The sequence below is a fragment of the Rana temporaria genome, chromosome 2 (genome assembly GCF_905171775.1).
Source record: "Rana temporaria chromosome 2, aRanTem1.1, whole genome shotgun sequence".
Classification (NCBI taxonomy): Eukaryota; Metazoa; Chordata; class Amphibia; order Anura; family Ranidae; genus Rana; species Rana temporaria.
In genome coordinates, this window is record NC_053490.1 from 89105821 (window position 1) to 89125164 (window position 19344).

The 19344-nt window shown below is 43.0% G+C and overlaps 1 protein-coding gene across 1 annotated transcript in view; it reads left to right on the plus strand.

The window, feature by feature from the left end:
* MTMR6 (myotubularin related protein 6) overlaps window positions 1–19344 on the plus strand; it is a 96936-nt gene that overhangs the window by 70611 nt on the left and 6981 nt on the right. Inside the window, exons 10-11 of the mRNA XM_040340504.1 lie at window positions 4483–4532; window positions 9243–9443. Coding sequence (XP_040196438.1) covers window positions 4483–4532; window positions 9243–9443 — 251 coding nt within the window. The remainder of the gene's footprint in view (window positions 1–4482; window positions 4533–9242; window positions 9444–19344) is intronic.

Below are 19344 nucleotides of genomic sequence, written 5' to 3' on the forward strand. Positions count from 1 at the left end.
GATCGGCGGCTCTCCTGACAGGGGGGGGGTTCGCGCTGATTGTTTATCAGCGCAGCCCCCCCTTGGATCGCCACACTGGACCACCAGGGAAGCCCACCCTGGACCACTAGGGAAGGGCAAATAAAAAAAAAAGTATTGAAAAAAAAAAAAAAATGTCAATCAGTGCCCACTGACTGGCAACATGGGTAGATCAGTGCTGCCCCACAGTGTCCATCAGTGCCACCCCAGTGTCCATCAGTGCCACCCCACAGTGTCCATCAGTGCCACCCCACAGTGCCCATCCATGCCCAGTGCCCACCTATCAGTGCCCATCTGTGCCACCCATAAGTATCCATCAGTGCCACCCATAAGTTCCGCCTATGTGTGCCCATCAGTGCCGCCTATGTGTGCCCATCAGTGCCGCCTATGTGTGCCCATAAGTGCCGCATACCAGCGCTGCCAATCAGTGCCACTTCATCTGTGCCCGTCAGTACTACCTTATCGGTGCCCATCAGTGCCGCCATATCAGTGCCCGTAATTAAAAGAGAAAACTTACTTATTTACAAAAAAATTAACAGAAAAAAATAAACTTAATTTTTTTTCAAAATTTTCAGTCTTTTTTTAGTTGTTGCGCAAAAAAAAAATCGCAGAGGTGATCAAATACCACCAAAATAAAGCTCTATTTGTGGGGAAAAAGGACGCCAATTTTGTTTGGGAGCCACGTCGCACGACTGCGCAATTGCCATTCAAAGTGCGACAGTGCTGAAAGCTGAAAATTGGCTTGGGCGGGAAGGTGCGTAAGTGCCTGGTATGGAAGTGGTTAAGGGATTGCCCAGGCCCTGTTATAAGGGAGGAGTCTGCGTTAAATTTATCTGGAGATTCCCTTCTGAAATTTTTCGGGATTTGGTCTGGCTGCCCATGGCAGACTCTATGTGAAGGGCAACTTGAAGCATTGCTCTGCAGAGAACCGTGGTTGTCCAGGAGTGGAGTGGAGGAGATGATGGACCATTTTTCGCTTCAGTGCATCTTCAATATAGAAGTCTATAAGCGGGTGGGTGGAGCCCTGGGTATCCCTTTCCTTTCCCGCTTGAGTTATGTGGAGTGGTCATATGGGTTTTTTGAGACATATCTGGATTTTGAGAAACTTTTTCTAGTTGGCTTAGTCGTCCGCATGGAATGCACAGTGTTTGGTTTCCACTCAGAAAAAGGTCCTTCCTTTCGAGGTGGTGTTGCACAACATTGTGGGTGAGGATGGGAAGATTCAGGGTCTTGAGAAGGACAGGTGGTGGCCGGGGGTCTAAACAAAGGCGTTTAGGAATGTCAGGTAGCTGCTGTCTGTCAGCTTCTGGGTGTGCAGCTTTTTTTTCTGTCCTTTCACGTCCCCCTAGATTTCTATAAGGTCAGATTTTTGCAAAAAGGCTGCAAGCATGGGTTAAATGTGTAATCGTTTCTTAGCCTGAGGGTGTGTTTAGGACTTTGTTGGTTTGTGGTGGTGCATTATAATATTAACATATATTTTGTTTTGTTGTTTATGCTGAAAACGGAGGTCCACCCTAATAAACAAAAATTACATAAAAATGCCTGTTTCCATTAGTGAGGATGGCGGCGCCGGGATAAGTGTCTGACTTTTAATAAGTGTCCTTATTAAAAGTCAGCAGCTACCGTGTTTGTAGCTGCCGGCTTTAAAAAGAAAAAATCGTGGCTGCACCTCTGCTTGAAGTAAGGGCTTGTTCACACTTGACTAAATTTCTGACGCTCAACAAACACTCCTATAGCGTTTGTATGGCATTAGTATGGGCGTCAGACAGGCGTCAATGAGCTTTTGAATGTGGCGTTTTACAAGCGTTAAAAACGCTCCCTAAACACCCTATGCATGGTTTCGTAGTGTTTGAGGAGCATTAAAACTGATCCAAAAAGGGAAGTGACAACAATAAAGTAATTTCAATGCGCCGCAACCCCCAAAACTGTGCTGAAAACGCCTGCTAGAGCGTTTGCGGAGTGTCACCATAGACCTGAATGGGAGGCGTTGAAAGGCTTCAAATGCCTCTTGACTCGATATGAGGTTTCAATTTTGACACAACGCTAACGCTTAGGCCGGGTACTCACGACCAAACATGTATGGTGAAAGCGGTCCGTCGGACCGTTTTCACCATACATGTCTGCCAGAGGGCTTCTGTACGATGGTTGTACACACCATCGTACAGAAGTCCGCGCGTAAACAATACGCGGGGCGTGTCCGCGGTGTCGCCGCGTCGATGACGCGGTGTCGCCGCGACAATGACGCGGCGACGTGGGCGGCCGCCTTTAAAATGCTTCCACGCATGCGTCAAAGTCATTCGACGCATGCGAGGGACGGCGGGCGCCTGGACATGTACGGTAGGTCTGTACTGACGACCGTACATGTCCGAGCGGGCAGAATTCCAGCGGACTGTTTTAAAACAAGTCCAGGAATATTTGTCTGCTGGGAAAAGGCCCAGCGGGCAAATGTTTGCTGGAATTCGGCCCGCTCGCGCCCACACACGACCAAACATGTCTGCTGAAACTGGCCTGCGGGCCAGTTTCAGCAGACATGTTTGCTCGTGAGTATGGGGCCTTAGTGTGAACGGTGTGCTGTCTATTATATCTTGTGCTAGGTCTGTCAAACGCCTCTCAAACTTAATGGCAGTGTGAACTCAGCCTAAGCTATTTGTTTGTTTATATATAATTGTATTTATTCTGTATATATGTAAATATGTTTTTAATATGTTGTATGTTTGTAACTTTTTTAATAAATAAAAAATGTACACTCCCATATGTTCATAGGCGCCGTATGTATGACTCGGCCCCGCCCCCCATCTCCAGCGTCATTGATTTGATTGACAGCAGCGGGAGCCAATGGCTGCGCTGCTATCAATCTATCCAATCAATAGCCGGGACCCCATGAAGAGAGGGACATCACGTCCCTGCTGAGTGAAATTCGGGGGTCAGGTAAGTAAAACGGAGGGGCATGGGGGCCGGTGACTGACAGCTGTTTTTTCACCTTAATGCATAGGATGCATGAGGGTTTACAACCCCTTTAAGTCTTTAGAACCCTTTAAAAATTATCCCTTCTGAAAATAGGTAAGTAACTCCATCTTTCTTACACAGGTCAGTAATCATAGGTGTTGGGAGGGGGTAGGGGACAGTTTTCAGAGTAGTTAAGGTTAGGCTTGGAATGCCTCCTTAGACCCCTTTCAAACTACTATGACTTCAAAGTCGCGCGATTTTACCACGATTTTCCCGCGATTCGCAGACACGATTTTGACGCAATTTCAGGGAATGCTTGTGTAACTTGCATCAAAGTCGGACCAAAGTAGTGCAGGGAATACTTTGAAGTCGGAACGACTAATATGAATGTTTGTCATTGCAAATCATGGGGAACGACTTGTCATGCTACTTTGCAGTCCTAAATCGTGGGACAAGTCATACAAGTGTGAAAGAGGCCTTAAGGGTTAAAGTACAACTCCAGCCTAATCTATTTTGGGGGGGTTTTGGAAAAAATGAGGAATGCCTAAAGTGTATTTCCACTTTTGTTTTTTAGATTTGTGAAAACCCCACTACATGCTTTATTGGTGGTCCAATTCACACAGCATACCAAAAAGAAAATTATACAGTAATTCTTATTTTTTTGGTTTCTTAGGAGAAAATGTCATGGCTGAGTGCAAGCATTTGTAAACCAGTGCAGGGTGAGTCTGTCCAAATATAAAGACTGAGGACAGGCTGTCTTAGGAGTTCAATTTAAATGACTCCTGTCGCAAAACCTAGTGAATGCACACTGAGCGTCTGATGAAACCATACATAAGTAATGGATGCTTGAAGTGAAAGCCATGTCCTTCAGAAGAGCCAGAGCTGAATGTATATGTAAATCTACACTTTTCCTGCAAAAGACAATCTTAGCTGGTTCCACACAGTAAGGGATTACATTTTTTGTTATTACATCAGGGTTATGTTCCAATGCCAGTTCAAATGTAAACTGAAGCCTCGTACACAAGTTTCTCCATTCCCATCGAGGAAATAGAGAACTTGCTCTCTTTTTGGTTCGTCAAGTTTCTCGACAGTTTCCTCGACGAAAATGTACACACGACCGGTTTCCTCGGCAAAAAAATATCTCCCAGCAAGTTTCTTGCTGGTTTTTGCAGAGGAAACCGGTCGTGTGTACATTTTCGTCGCGGAAACTGTCGAGAAACTCGACGAGCCAAAAAGAGAGCAAGTTCTCTATTTCCTTGACGGGAATGGAGAAACTTGCCTTGTCAAGTTCCTCGACAGCCTAACAAGGAACTCGACGAGGAAAACGATGTGTTTCGCCCGTCGAGTTCCTCGGTCGTGTGTACGAGGCCTTACTCTTATAAATAGCACTTAGCTGGGATCTTTTCTAAAAGTAAGAAATCAGAATAAAAATACAGCCAGTTTTTGTGTGTTCTGCTAGAAGAAGTGAACTATCTTCTGCTGTCTTACATAAAAGTGCTCTGCTCTTTCTGTCTTTAGGTGCTGATTGAGAAAGACTGGATATCATTTGGCCATAAATTTTCTGACAGGTAAATATTGGCTACAGACTTCTCCGAATTGCACAGTATACCCCTATTTTAAAACACAGAGGGGAATAAGTTTGTGCTTCTGCATGTATGTGAAACCGAGCTGAGATTTCTAGAGAACTAATAAATGGACTTCAGATATGGGAAGGAAAGTGGAGATGTTGCTCATACAATCAATGAGCCGGTATTTATTTTTCTGAGAAACGTTCTCTAGAGATGAAGGTAAAAAAATAGAGGTGTCGTGTATAGCCGCCATCCAGGAGCTGTATATTTTCTGAAGCATGTTTTTGATTTCAATTGTGTTTATTATTTGATAGCACACAACTGTACAGGTTTAATTTTTAATGTAGGGTAAATGATCAATAAAATGTGTGTATTGGACCAGGGGAGTACAGGAGTTCTTCCTTACTGAACTCGCATCAGATATTTAGAGATGGCACCCACTGATGATTTGACAATGGTCGAAAAAAATACTGCGCTTATCCAACAAAGTAAAAACCAGCAAGCAACTATAATGCCGCATACACACAATAATTTTTCGGCATGAAAAAAAACGACGTTTTTAAAAACTTCATTTAAAATGATCGTGTGTGGGATCCACATAATGTTTTCGTTTTTTGGGTTGTAGAAAATGATCGTGTGTAGGCAAAAATGAAGTTTTAAACCTGCACATGCTCAGAAGCAAGTTATGAGACGGGAGCGCTCGTTCTGGTAAAATTACCGTTCATAAGCACATTCATCGCTGTAACAGACAGAAAAGCGTGAATCGTCTTTTACTAACACGGAATCAGCTAAAGCAGCCCGAAGGCAAATAGAACTTCCCCTTTAGAGTGCCGTCGTACGTGTTGTACATCACCGTGCTTTTTTCATAATTTTTTTAAAACGATGGTGTGTGGGCAACGTCGTTTTTAATGATGAAGTTGGAAAAACATTGTTTTTTGGACATTTTTAAAAACAACGTTTTTTTCCATGCCGAAAAATGATCGTGTTTACGCGGAATAAGTGTTCTATTACACTAAAAACAGAAATGGATACAAAAAAGCAAGTGACTAAATGAAGATCCCTATTAATAGGGAAAATGAAATAATAAATGAATGCAGTAACACAAAGGTAAGTGTAAATACTGATGAACCCAGATAACAACAATCCAGATTGGTAAAAGATGAATTAAGACTTAATGTTATAAGCAAACATCAAAGAAACATAAATATGAAAATGCAATGTATAAACATAACAACCCAGTGACATGTGTATTAATAAAGTCCAAAAAGGAAAAAACAGCAAAATCCGCAAATTGATAGCGGCATCTAAAACTGAGTGGATTCAGTGTGAATGAAGTTCTCCCAAATTCCAGAAAAACGTGTAGAAAGGAAAGCCACCACCTTAGATAATACTGCCTCTTACCAGCTGGATTGATATCGGATTAGGAGATCAAAAACGCATGAGACAGATGACTTTTAACAGCTCTCCGCCAGGGGGGTCCTCGTAGTAACTTTCACATGTATGGATGTGCCATGAAAGAGGACTCGCATAGTATAAAATCCAAGGTGATTTATTATAAAGTATAAAAATGTGCACTTACAATTAGCCAATTGTTATGGAGCATATGAATAAAATCGAACCGGCCGGCTCCTCGATGTGCCTGCCCGCGTCTTCCCGGTTCAGCTGGTGTCGCGGTCACGTCAGAATGTTGCCTGCCCAACGTTTCGTCGCAAATGGTTGTGGTCACGGGATTTTTTTGTATCCACTGATGATTTGACACCTGAGGTCCTGATCTTTATATCCCAGAAGAGTTGAAGCTGTTTATAGCTGCAAAGGGTAAGCTTCAAAGGGTTCCCCGCTAAGAGCTAAATGTAAAAAAATAAAGTGAAAAAAACGGTGTGGGGGTCCCCCCCAATCCATACCAGACCCTTGTCTGAGGATGTAGACCAGCAGGTCAGGAAAGGGAGGGGAGGAGCGAGCACCCTCAACATAGAGCCCCTTGCCCCAAAGCTGTCAGTGGTTGTTAAGGACGCGGCAGCTGGCTTCCCAGCCAGCTCCTTAGCAACCAGCTATATGCAGTGTTTAAACTGATAGGCATTTGACCTCCAAACATGTTGTGTATTATGACATCCAAAGAGTTCAGTTTTGGTCTCATCTAACTAGACTATATTCTGCCAGTATTTCACAGGCTTGACTAAATGTTGTGCAGCAAACTTTAATTGAGCTTCAACATGCTTTTTCTTCTGGTCTTTCTGAAGCTCTCTACAGGTGATCCTTGGCTCTAGGACAACTCTTATGCCGCGTACACATGATCGGAAATTCCGACAAGAAAAGTCAGATGTGAGCTTTCAGTCGGAAATTCCAACAGTGTGTATGCTCCATCGGATTTTTGCTGTCAGAATTTCTGCCAACAAAAGATTGAGAGCAGGTTCTCTATTTTTCAGACGGAAAAAGTTTCTAACAGAAAATCTGCTCGTCTGTATGCAATTCCGACGCGCAAAAAAAAGCATGCTCAGAATCGTGCAGAAGAGCTGAACTGCCTATTTAACTTAATTAATCTCGGCTTGTCTTACGTCTTGTATGTCACCACGTTCTTGACGGTCGGAATTTCCGACAAGATTTGTGTGACCGTGTGTATGCAACACAAGTCTAAGCCAACATTCTGTCAGAAAAAAGCCACGGTTTTCTTGTCGGAAAAAAACTTTTCACTCCTCTGTCAAAAATCTTGTGAGGAGCACCTTGGCCAGTTTATGGTGAAATTATGTTATTTCCACTTACGGATTATGGGCCCAACAGGGCTCACTGGGAACATTCAGAAGTTTAGAAAATGTTCTGTAACCAATACCATTAGTATTTTGCAACAATAAGGTTGCGAAGGTCTTGAGAGAGCTTTGCTTTTACCCATCAAGAGATGTTTCTTGTGTGACACCTTGGTAATGAGACACCTTTTTTAGGCCATCAGTTGAGACTGAACCAGCTGATATTAATTTGCATTGACAAGGGGCAGGATTGCTTTCTAATTACTGATTTCAGCTGGTGTCTTGGCTTTGTCTTTGCTGGTGCCTTGGCTTTCCATGCCTTTTTGCGCCTCCCTTTCTTCATATGTTCAATTCTTTTTCCCTGTGTCATTCCATTTTATTATACATAACTTAATTTCTGAACTTATTTGTTTTGGTTTCTTTGTATGTATGGAGTGCGTGGGTTGTAACCGACATGTGGTGAGAATTTCATTTCAACAGCACCTTTAGAAATATATTTATAGTGAACTGAGGCAAATTTTCCCATAAGGTAATGTAAATCAGGTTAATCTTCTGAACTTTTTTGTTGTTCTTGAGCCACAAAAATGTGAAACGAAGTACAGTACAGTATGAAGAGAGATCTTCATTGTTGTCACGAGCATCACCGCTCCACACATTCTTGCAGGCACGTGCAGTCAGGGGAGGCGGAGCCTCGCCTGCCATGAGCATAAAAAAAATAAACGATTGACTTCAAGGGTCATAGCTCAGTGACCAGGGGTCACAGAGATTTAGAATTTGGGGGGTAGGTAGCTGAAGTCCTACCCTGCCACTGGTCAAAGGGGCTCCTGTCATCTATGGTTCCGGAGATACGGGGCTCCTTGTGCAGCCTGTCAGAAGCTAAATACAGAGCAGCCAGTTTAAATGCAAGCTGGCACACTCTGAAGCAGACTGAGAGGTTGAGCTCACAGTGCCTCTCCTCACTTCTTGTTAGAGGCACTGAGCTAAGCTCAATGGACAGCTTAGAGTCTTTGACCAATGGTAAAGTACCAGTGGGACAAGCTGTCCAATAAAAATGCTTCAGTGGAGGCACACCTCTCACTGCAGTGTCATAGAAGGGGCATGTGTCTAAAAGACAAATACTCCCTTCCAGCCCAGCCCTCTTATCTAGAAGGAAAGAATGTGTAAATGTGTATAAGATTTACCCATAATCCCATGTTTTTCTCACATGGTTAAGAGGGAGAATGAGAATCTGCTGCTGCTGAAAAGGTACAAGCTAAATCATATATTATTATGCTATATAAAATGATAATTTATTATTTATCTATTTACTGTGAAATTACTGGTTTGAAGTTATAACTTCCAACTTCAGTAATTTGTCCGTTAGGTCAAATAGAGTAAGTTACCTTAAAAACAATATATAATAATTATTTGTATATTACTTATGGTAATTAACCCCTTGCCACCCAGTCCAATTCTGACACTTTTTTTGCTAGAAAATGACTCAGAACCCCCAAACATTATATATATATATATATATAATATATTGTTTTACAGACATCCTAGAGAATAAAATGGTGGTCATTGCAAATTTTTATGTTACACAGTATTTGCGCAGCAATTTTTCAAACGCTTTTTTTAAAGAAACTTTAATGAATAAAAAAAAACACTAAAGTTAGCCTGATTTTTTTTGTATACTATGAAAGATGATGATATGCCGAGTAAATGGATACCTAACATGTCATGCTTTAAAATTGCGCACACTTGTGGAATGACGCCAAACTAAAGGTCATTTTATTGGATGCTGTGAGACTTGGTTTCACCTCTATGACCCACTTCAGTTAGTCAGGTGCTCCTCCACACAGATGTAATGGCTCTCTGTGAACAGATTTTATCTGAAAAGGATAAGTTTTAGCGCTGTAAAAAGTACATTTTATTTCATGTGGATGAAGATGTAATTTCCCTCTGAAAGGCCTTTCTCACTTCTTTCTTTCAGATGTGGGCAATTATATGGCGATTCTAAGGAGGTTTCTCCGGTGTTCACACAGTTTTTAGAGTGCGTCTGGCATCTCACTGAGCAGTTTCCTCAGGCTTTTGAATTTAATGAAGCATTCCTTCTCCACATACACGAGCATGTACATTCCTGTCAGTTCGGAAACTTCATAGGAAATTGTGAAAAGGAGCGGGAAGAATTGAGGTAAGTGATGCATTCTGGGTAAAGAAAAATCTGCATTTTGGTTATGCCATCTGTTTGCATGTACAGTGCCTTGAAAAAGTATTCATATCACTTAAAGTTTTCCACATGTTGCAACCATAAATGTAAATGTATTGGGATTTTATGTAATAGACCAACTCAGTGGCACATAATCGTAATGGGGAAGGAAATTGATAAATGGTTTTCAATTTTTTTTTTACATATAAATATGTGAAAAGTGTGGCATGCATTTGTATTCAGCCCCCTTTACTCTGATACCCCTAACTAAAATCTAGTGTAACCAATTGCCTTTAGAAGTCGAAATATAGAGGAGAGTGCCACGCTGTCTTATCCTAAAATTGTGATACCTTATTAAATAATAGAAGCTCTTATTGCAAATCATACAACTATTGCCTTATCCATTGTTTAAATTGTCCACGTAATGAAAAGTGCTAAAGTGCAAAAATATATTGCAATGTGTTTATTTGTAAACAAAGTCCTTATAAAAAGTACTTCAATGATATCACAAAAAATGTGTTTCAGTGCACTAAAGTGCTATGTGCGATTTTCTTCATGTGATCCCAATGCATTAATATACATATTCTGAAAAGGCAAAAGGAGAAAAAAAGCAGCGCCCTCTAAGCGTAGTATTCACGTTTTTAATATTAAAAACAGGTATTCATATCAAGGCGTCACTTACAATGTATTAAATAACAAAAAGCTTATCTGTAGTAGTTATCATCCGTTTAGAACATCCTGGGTGAAGCTGCTCCGCTGGTCCTGGAATGGTGAGATGGACGCCCTGATCAGTACAGCACTACTGTTGCCAGCATGAGCGGGATAGTGAGGGTCTAATGCTGGCGAGGGAGAAGGGCGTCTGGATGTTTAACAACACCATCCACCGCTGTAGCGGGATGGTGAACCTCCGATGCTGAGGAGGAAGGGGGACAGGCGCTCGATGGAGCGCAGCGGTATGACGTCACTTCCGGGTGTTGGGTCACGGGGAGGTGCGCGCGTTCAAGGCATGCATGCCTCTTCGTCAGGCTCTATGGGGGCCATTTTGGAAAAGGGAAAATATATATACAATGCTCGGGATGAGCTGATAGGCTAAAAAGTGTGGGCGGAACGTAATGAGCAATAGAATGTCAGCAGATGCACACGGGGCAAAACGAATAATAGATGTTGGGAGCTGCAAATTATAAAGTAACAAAACAAATGCTGGTGTTTATTAGTCTGAAGGCTCACACAAGAAGGTGCGTCCAAGAGTGAGTGTTTATTTGTGTGTTTACTGGGCGTGCCGCAATTCATACTGGGAAATTTAGTTCTTACATGAACGAGCACCGCAAACCAGGAAGTGAATGAGAGAACAGAAACTAGAATGCCGGAGGTGATATAGATGAAGGAATTTAATAGGTATTTACTCATTTTTTTAACAGAATGAATGAAGAACTTGTATAGCGCGGCACATGCAAACTAAATCGCCTCTGGGCGCTTGTTGTTCCTGTCTCTTTTGGATCAGAAGAGATGAGTTTTGATCTTTCTCCTGAATGCTAAGTGGTTTTCCTCCAACCGAATGCTGGTTGGTAAAGCGTTCCATAGTCTGGGACCTTGGACAGCGAATCTTCTTTCTCCTTTGGACTTGTAATTGGCTTTTGGGATTTGGAGCAGGTTTTGGTTGGTGGATCGCAAAACGCGATTGGGATTATGAGTTTTTATTTTTTCGCATAGATAATGGGGAGCATTCCCATGGATACATCTATGCGTTAGGCAGAGTGCTTTAAAAGCAATTCTGTCTTTTACTGGCAGCCAGTGAAGGGCTCTCAGTGAAGGTGAGATTGATTCCCAAGGTTTTTTCCCAGTCACTAGTCTGGCGGCCGTATTTTACACGACTTGCAGACGAGCGATTTGATACTTTGGGAGACCGAGGTAGAGGGCGTTTGCATAATCCAATCTAGAGTTTACAATCGCTCCCACCACGGTCACAATGTCTTCTTTGGGAATAAAAGGAGTGAGTTTGCGTAGTAGGCGCAGCAGATGGTGAGATCCGCTGACCATTGACCATTTGTGCGTCCATTGTCATGTAGGAGTCAAAGATGACCCCGAGACTTTTGACTTTGGAGCTAGGGGTGATAATTTTGCCCAGAATGGGCGGGGGCAACCAAGTTGTTGCAGGTTGATTCGTACGCTTAGCGTGAAACAGGAGAAGTTCTGTTTTCGCTCCGTTGAGTTTGAGATAACTCTTTGTCATCCAGTTCTCTATCAAAGAGAGGCATGTCTCTAGATTGAGATGATGATCCTTTTTGTTGCAAATGCGGAAATACAGTTGCGTGTCGTCAGCATATGAGTGATAAAGCAGTTTTTGTCTGCTAATGATTTTAAAAAGAGGACGAAGATAGATGTTAAACAGCACTGGCGATAGAGGCGATCCTTGAGGGACTCCGTGCGATAACGTGCGTTTCTCGGAAGTGAAAGGTCCCAGTTTCACTGTTTGTGATCGGTTTTCCAGAAAAGAGGAGAACCAAGATAGATCACCTTCTGCGACTTTGGCTACGTCCGCTAGCCGAGTCAGTAATAGTTTGTGGTCTACGATGTCAAAGGCAGCGCTTAGGTCCAGCAGAACCAGGAGACAAGATTCTCCTTCGTCTGCGGCCTCTAGAGCGTCGTCCCATATTTTGAGCAATGCTGTTTCTGTCCCGTGTCCGGGGCGGAAGCCCGATTGAAATGGATCAAGTAGATTATGGGTATCTAGATGCTGTTGCAGCTGTTGTACCACTACTTTCTCCATGACCTTGGAGAGAATGTTTAGGCCTGTTATGGGACGACGATGAAGTGGGTCCTTGGGGTCTAGGGTGGGTTTCTTCAAGATGGGTTGGACTATGCCCTCTTTTAACTGTGAGGGCACTATGCCTTCCTTGAAAGAGTGGTTTATAAGCTGCGTGATAGGAGGTGCCAGGATGTCGGCGCATTCCTTCAGCAGTTTATTGGGAATTATATCGTTTGGCGCTGTGCTGTTTCGCAGAGTACCAATGATATTTTTTGTGGCCTCAGTGGAGATGGGTTCTAGGGTGAACTTTTCAGATTGTGGTGAATTTCGATGGATGTTGTGTGAGTAATTGCAGGGGGGGGTCAGGGGGGTATTGTTCTGCTGAATGCTTTCTCGGATTCCCTCAATTTTATTAATGAAGTAATCCGACAATTCATCGCAAAACTCTTGGGTGTCTGAATTGGGGGCTTCCAGGCAGACGGGATTCATGGTCTGAGTGACCATCTTGAAGAGTTCGTGGGGGCGATTTAGGGCGCTGTTGATAGCCTTTGAAAAATAGTTTTTCTTGGCTTTGAAAATGTCTTTATGGTATTTTCTTGTTGTGGCCTTGTAGATGATGAGGTTTTCTTCTGAAGAACTTCTTTTCCAGGCGGCTTCCGCCCTTCTGCGCTCTTGCTTTAATAACGACAGCTGGTTATTGAACCAGCTTGACGTGTTTTTCCGGATGCAGGTTTTCCGTTTTGGCGCTATTAAGTCGGCTGACTGTAATAGGGCTGTGTTAATGGCATCCAGTGTTTCTAAGGCAGTTTGATGGGGTTGAATTATTTTTACTTTTTCACTTAATGTGGTTTTGAAGAGTTCCGAATGGAGCTTCTTCTGACATCTAGTCCAGTGTGTTGTCACTGGTTTTGATGTTTTTGTTAAGGGAGAGATTTTGGAAATTGAATCTAATTGCATGGTGATCTGTCCATGGCAACGGTTCATTTTCCAAAATGTTTATTTTCAGATTTTGTCTGAAAATAAGATCGAGCGTGTGACCTGAAGTATGTGTGGGCCCACATACTAATTGCTGTAGCCCTAATCCTTCCAGGTGGTCGATGCAGGCGTCGGCAGCGGGGTCTTGTGAGGAGTTGGCCCAAAGGTTGAAATCCCCGAGCAGCAACAAGTGTTTGCTGTTCAGGGTGTAAGTAGAGATGAACTCCGTCAATGATGGCGGAAACTGCGATTTTGGCACGGGTGGTCTGTAGCAGAGTAGAATACGGACGGTCTCCTGGGGATTTGTTTGCAGTTGCAGAGTAAGGGTTTCCATGAATGGAAGAGGGTTTTGGAGGACTGGTTTAGTGATCGCCAGGTGATTCCTGTGGATCACCGCCAGGCCTCCTCCTCTTTGCCCTATTCTGTTTTCGGTTATGATACGATAATTTTCTGGCACCAGTTCTCTGAGAATGGTGTTACAGTCGGCTGTGAGCCAGCTCTCTGTAATGAAGAGGCAGTCTAAATCGTGTTGTAAAATGAAATCATGGATTTCTAGTCTGTGTTTTACTGCCGATCTTGTGTTGATTAAAGCACATAATATGTGCTTAGGCTCAGGTAAATGGCTGAGATTCTTGGGAATCGATCGTCGATCGATCCTCAATAATCGATCAATTCGTAGGGCTTTTTTGGTGATGGCTGGTAGTATTGCGGCAAAACGCCTCAGACCCCATATGGTTTCAGCAGAATATTGCCGATTAACCATGGTCGCCAACCCTAGGGGGGGGGGGAGGGGGGGTTTTGGGTGATTGAGGGAAGATTAACTTAATCCTCCCTCCTGGCTTGGTCCAGAGGAAGGCAAAAAAACCCTGGCCCAGCTGTGCCAATATGCTGTGGCCAGGGGAAAAATTCCTTCCTGACCCCTTGACAGGCGATCGGGCAGAGCCCTGGATCAAGTGCAGATTGAATTATGGGGGGGGGGGAGTGAGGGGTTCTCCTTGTGGCTGGGTGTACCAAGATGGCCGCTGAACCGACAGCAGGGTCCAGGTTTGGGGCTAACTTTTACTGGATATGGTTCTGCTGTAACGCTCCCGGTCGTTGTAGGTATCCTTTAGGGGTGGGGGAGGTGGAGGGGAGATACTGAGCAGTTGGTGGAAGATTGCAGGGTGTGGGAGGCGGCGCGCTGCTAGGCCTCAAGTGAAGCCGCGGTCTTTCCTAGATCGCGGCTGCCGCGATTCTTCACAGGCCGGCGCGGATGTCCGGAGAGATACTGAAAAGCGGCCGGCGGTTGAAACGGGCAGTTGTTGGGGGGGATGCCTTGATGAAAAAGTGGTGGTGTGAAAGAGGGGGTGAGGAGAAGAGGAAAGCCGAACTATGTGGGTTGCTGCAGCGGCTTGTCCTGAAATATATATATATATATATATATATATAAACATACACACAGTGCAGAATTTACCCTTCCCCCCCCCTTTTTTTTCTCCCTTTTTCTTTTAATTCATTTTGTTTTTTTATTTAATTGTTTGTTTATTCTCACTTTAGAATTAAACACATTATTACCAAATTGGTCCTTTTTTAGACCATATATAGAGTTAATGCTATATCTTTAGTCTGAGTTATAACCTAATATGACGACTTCATGATACAACCAAGAAAATTTAAAGAATATATGATTATATTTTTATTTTGTTATAATATGTTGTATTGTATCTTTATACATATAAAATTTCAATAAAAACATTGAAACACGGTGCAGAATTTATGTGAGAAACCTATCACATGATCTAATGATGAACACAGCTTAGTTTAGTGAACTTGCTGTATAATAGTGGCAGTATATGTTCATTTATCTATGGTAATTTCGTAAATTGGCACAATTATTGCTCAATTAGTAACTAGCCGTAGCTCTCATTAAAGTCGGCTATTAGTTCTAGTTTTATAACCTGTCGTGTTTGTGAATTTCTGAAGTGGCAGGATCACTTTGTTTAGACAGATTAATGCTTTATCAATCTGTGTTGTGGTAATTGGCTGTAATTAGGTTAATGTCCTAAAATGATATGTTTCTGGATTAAAGAAAAGTCTCAGATTAAGGTCACCCTAGTTGATGGAAAGGGGACTGGTTTCCTGATTAATTAGATGGTGATTAGGATAAAATTAAATTACCGCCTGCCCCTTAGAAGAATGTTTATATGTCGCCTATTTCACCTCTATGTTCCTATCAGTGTCTTTAATACTGCATTACTACCAGGTGTCTGCTTATTAAGTAGATGCAAACCTAATCACTAAATCTGATGTGTTAACAAGTTGATGTAATTTCAAAAATGATTTTAAATTTGCTACATCTTTTGCTAAATAATGATTCCTGGCAATGCTGCCATGAGCCTAGGTTCACACTGCTGCGAATTCAAAATCACGGTAAAATGCGCGATGTTACCGCGATTTCGCGGCTGCGATTTTGCCACGATTTTGCCGTGATTTCGACCGCAATTTAATGTAAATCGCGGCCCGAAATCGCAAAAAGTAGTACAGGAACTACTTTTTGAAATCGCAGATGCGGCGTCGCACTGATTAGGACAGTGCCATTGCCGACAATTGCCGCCGATTTGAGATGCGATTTGACATGTCAAATCGCATTTCAAATCGTTCCAAATCGTACCCAGTGTGAACCAGGGCTCAATGTCATTGTCCAGCCACTTCCTGTCATGGGGTGACAACACAAAGGGGGTTATTTACGAGTTATTTACAAAGTGCACTTGAAATTGCACTGAAAGTGCATTTGGAAGTGCAGTCACTGTAGGGGGGGGGGAGATCTGAAATGAGGGGAAGCTCTGCTGATTTTATGATCCAAGGAAATGCATGCTAAAATGCTGTTTTATTTTCCTTGCATGGCCCCCTCAGATTTACAGATCTATCCGTGCACTTTTAAGTGCACTTTGCACTTGTAGTTCAAAATGGATTTGCCTTTCGTAAATAACCCCCACTGTGTCCCAACTGTGCTATTGCATTGTCACAAGGGCTGATGGAGACTACAAGTGTCCATATTAACTACTTAAGCCCCTGACCAAAATGCAGGTAAAGGACCAGGCCCCTTTTTGCGTTTCGGGACTGCATCGCTTTAACTGATAATTGGGCGGTCGTGCGACCTGGCTCCCAAACAAAATTGGCGTCCTTTTTTTCCCACAAATAGAGCTTTCTTTTGGTGGTATTTGATCACCTCTGCGGTTTTTATTTTTTGTGCTATAAACAAAAATAGAGCGACAATTTTGAAAAAATGCAATATTTTTTGCTATAATAAATATCCCCCAAAAATATATAAAAAAATTGTTTTTTTCCTCAGTTTAGGCCAATACGTATTCTTCTACATATTTTTGGTAAAAAAAATCGCAATAAGCGTTTATCGGTTGGTTTGCGCAAAATTTATAGCGTTTACAAAATAGGGGATAGTTTTATTGCATTTTTATTAATTATTTTATTTTTTTACTACTAATGGCGGCGATCAGCGATTTTTTTTCGTGACTGCGACATTATGGCGGACACTTCACACAATTTTGACACATTTTTGAGACCATTGTCATTTTCACAGCAAAAAATGCATTTAAAATGCATTCTTTATTGTGGAAATGACAGTTGCAGTTTGGGAGTTAACCACAGGGGCGCTGAAGGGGTTATGTTTCACCTAGTGTGTGTTTACAACTGTAGGGGTGTGTGGCTGTAGGAGTGACATCATCGATTGTGTCTCCCTATAAAGGGGATGACACGATCGATGCAGCCGCCACAGTGAAGCACGGGGAAGCCGTGTTTACACGCGGCTCTCCCCATTCTTCAGTTCCGGGAACCGATCGCGGGACCCCAGTGGCGATCGGGTTCGCGGGTCTCGCGGTCCCAGTCCCAGAGCGTGCCTGCGACCCACGGCTGGGTAGATGTAAAGGACGTGCCGGTACGTCCATCTGCCCAGCCGTGCCATTCTGCCGACGTATATCGTCGTGCGGCGGTCGTTAAGTGGTTAACACATTTGCTGGTATAGTCCATTGTTCTCACCATCAGGAATCTCACCCTGAAAAAGGTCATGCAACCATTATTGAAGTGCACGTGGGCCAAAAGTGCCTGCAAAGATCAGGAGGCTGCATGGAACTCAACAAAAAAAAAAATCATGAAAACAGGATTTTAGTTTAAAAAATGCAATTGTTTACAACACATAGGGGGTTATTTACCAAAGGCCAATCTACTTTGCACTACAAGTGCACTTGGAAGTGCAGTCGCTGTAGATCTGAGGGGGACATGCAAGGAAAATAAAAAAACAGCATTTTAACTTTATACATGATTGGATGATAAAATCAGCAGAGCTTCCCCTTCCCCTCATTTTAGATCGATCCCTCAGATTTACGGCGACTGCACTTCCAAGTGCACTTGTAGTGCAAAGTGGATTTGCCTTTTTCGTAAATCGACCCCAGTGTTTTATCAATCACTAAACCACTTTAAAGTGGACCTTTACCCTTCAGATCCACTTTAGCTTTCTGGACTCCTCATCTGCAATGTAAATTGCAAGAGCTTCCTGGGATTGCCCTGTCACATATCTCAGGAGCAGGGACATACAGTAGCTGGGGCATGTTATTGGGGGTTGGCTGTCTGAACCCAGAAGAGGCAGCTGATTTCTGATAAGTGAAGAGGGCCAAGATGGACCCTGGACCCAGACTTGGGCACCTGGGCAATAGATCTGAATCGTGGACAACCCAGCATGACAAATGACAGATAAGTGAGGAGTTAAATAAAATATATAAGTGCAAGTGAAGTTGCACTTTAAGGCCCCGTACACACGAGAGGATATCCGCTGGAAACGGTCCGCCGGACCGTTTCCAGCGGATAAATCCTCTGGCGGATTTGGATCTGATGGCTGTACACACCATCAGATCAAAATCCCCGCGGAATACATCCGCAGTGACGTGTCGCCGCGACGATGACGCGGCGACGTGCGCGATGCTGGAAGGTAAATACTTCCACGCATGCGTCGAATCATTACGACGCATGCGAGGGAGGGGAGCGGACGAACTGATCCGGTGAGTCTGTACAGACTACCGGATCAGTCCGCTGGACTGGATTCCAGCGGATAGATTTCTTAGCATGCTACAAAATTTTTATCCGCTGGGAATCCGTCGGCTGGATTTTTATCCGCCGGGAAATGTCCGCTCGGACGTACACACGACCGGATCTATCTGCTGGAACTGATCCGCGGATCAATCCCAGCGGATAGATCCGGTCGTCTGTACGAGGCCTAACACATCCCTTTGATTTTAACCTTCCCTACCCATTTCCGTGGGTACATTCAAAGACTTTTTTTTTATTGGCCTGGGTTCAGGAGCACAAAAGAAATGGCAAAAAAAAAGTTCCAGAACTTGTTTGAGCTTCAGGTATTTTGGAGCTTCTGGCGTTTTGTAGTGGAGATGTGAACCATCTCCATAGAGAATAATTGATTTTTTCCCCTCCAGCGATTTGTAGCTTCAAGCTATAAAACACTCAGGTGTGAATGGGGCCTTAAGGACTGTAGAGCTACAATATGATACATTTTTGGTTTTGGATTTAGATATATTTTAGAGCTGAATTCCTGGCAGATGTATATAAAATAAATAGTGATTTGTAGTTTTTTGTATTTATTAAAAAATCATAAATGTGTTTTAAAAGCAACTAGTATAAATATCTGAGTTTTTCTGGAGTTTTCTATCTTTTTTTTTTTTTTTGCAATCCCTTCAACAGTTTGGTGTTTTGATTTGTACATATCGTTTTCTGCCAAGACTTTTATCGTTTGGATTTTTAACATTTTCACTGCTGGTATCATCAACATAGGGGCAGATCCACAAAAGAATTACGCCGGCGTATGTATTGATACGCCGCGTAATTTTAAAGTTCCCGCGTCGTATCTTTGTTTTGTATCTACAAAACAAGATACGACGGTATCTGGGATCGATCCGAGAGGCGTACGTCTTAGTACGCTGTCGGATCTTAGGTGCATTTTTTCCGCCGGCCGCTAGGTGGCGTTTCCGTCGAATTCCGTGTTGAGTATGCAAATTAGCTAGTTACCGCGATCCACGAACGTACGTCCGGCCGGCGCATTTTTTTACGTAGTTTGCGTTCGTTTTTTTCCGGGGTATAGTTAAAGCTGCTATTATGAGGCGTACT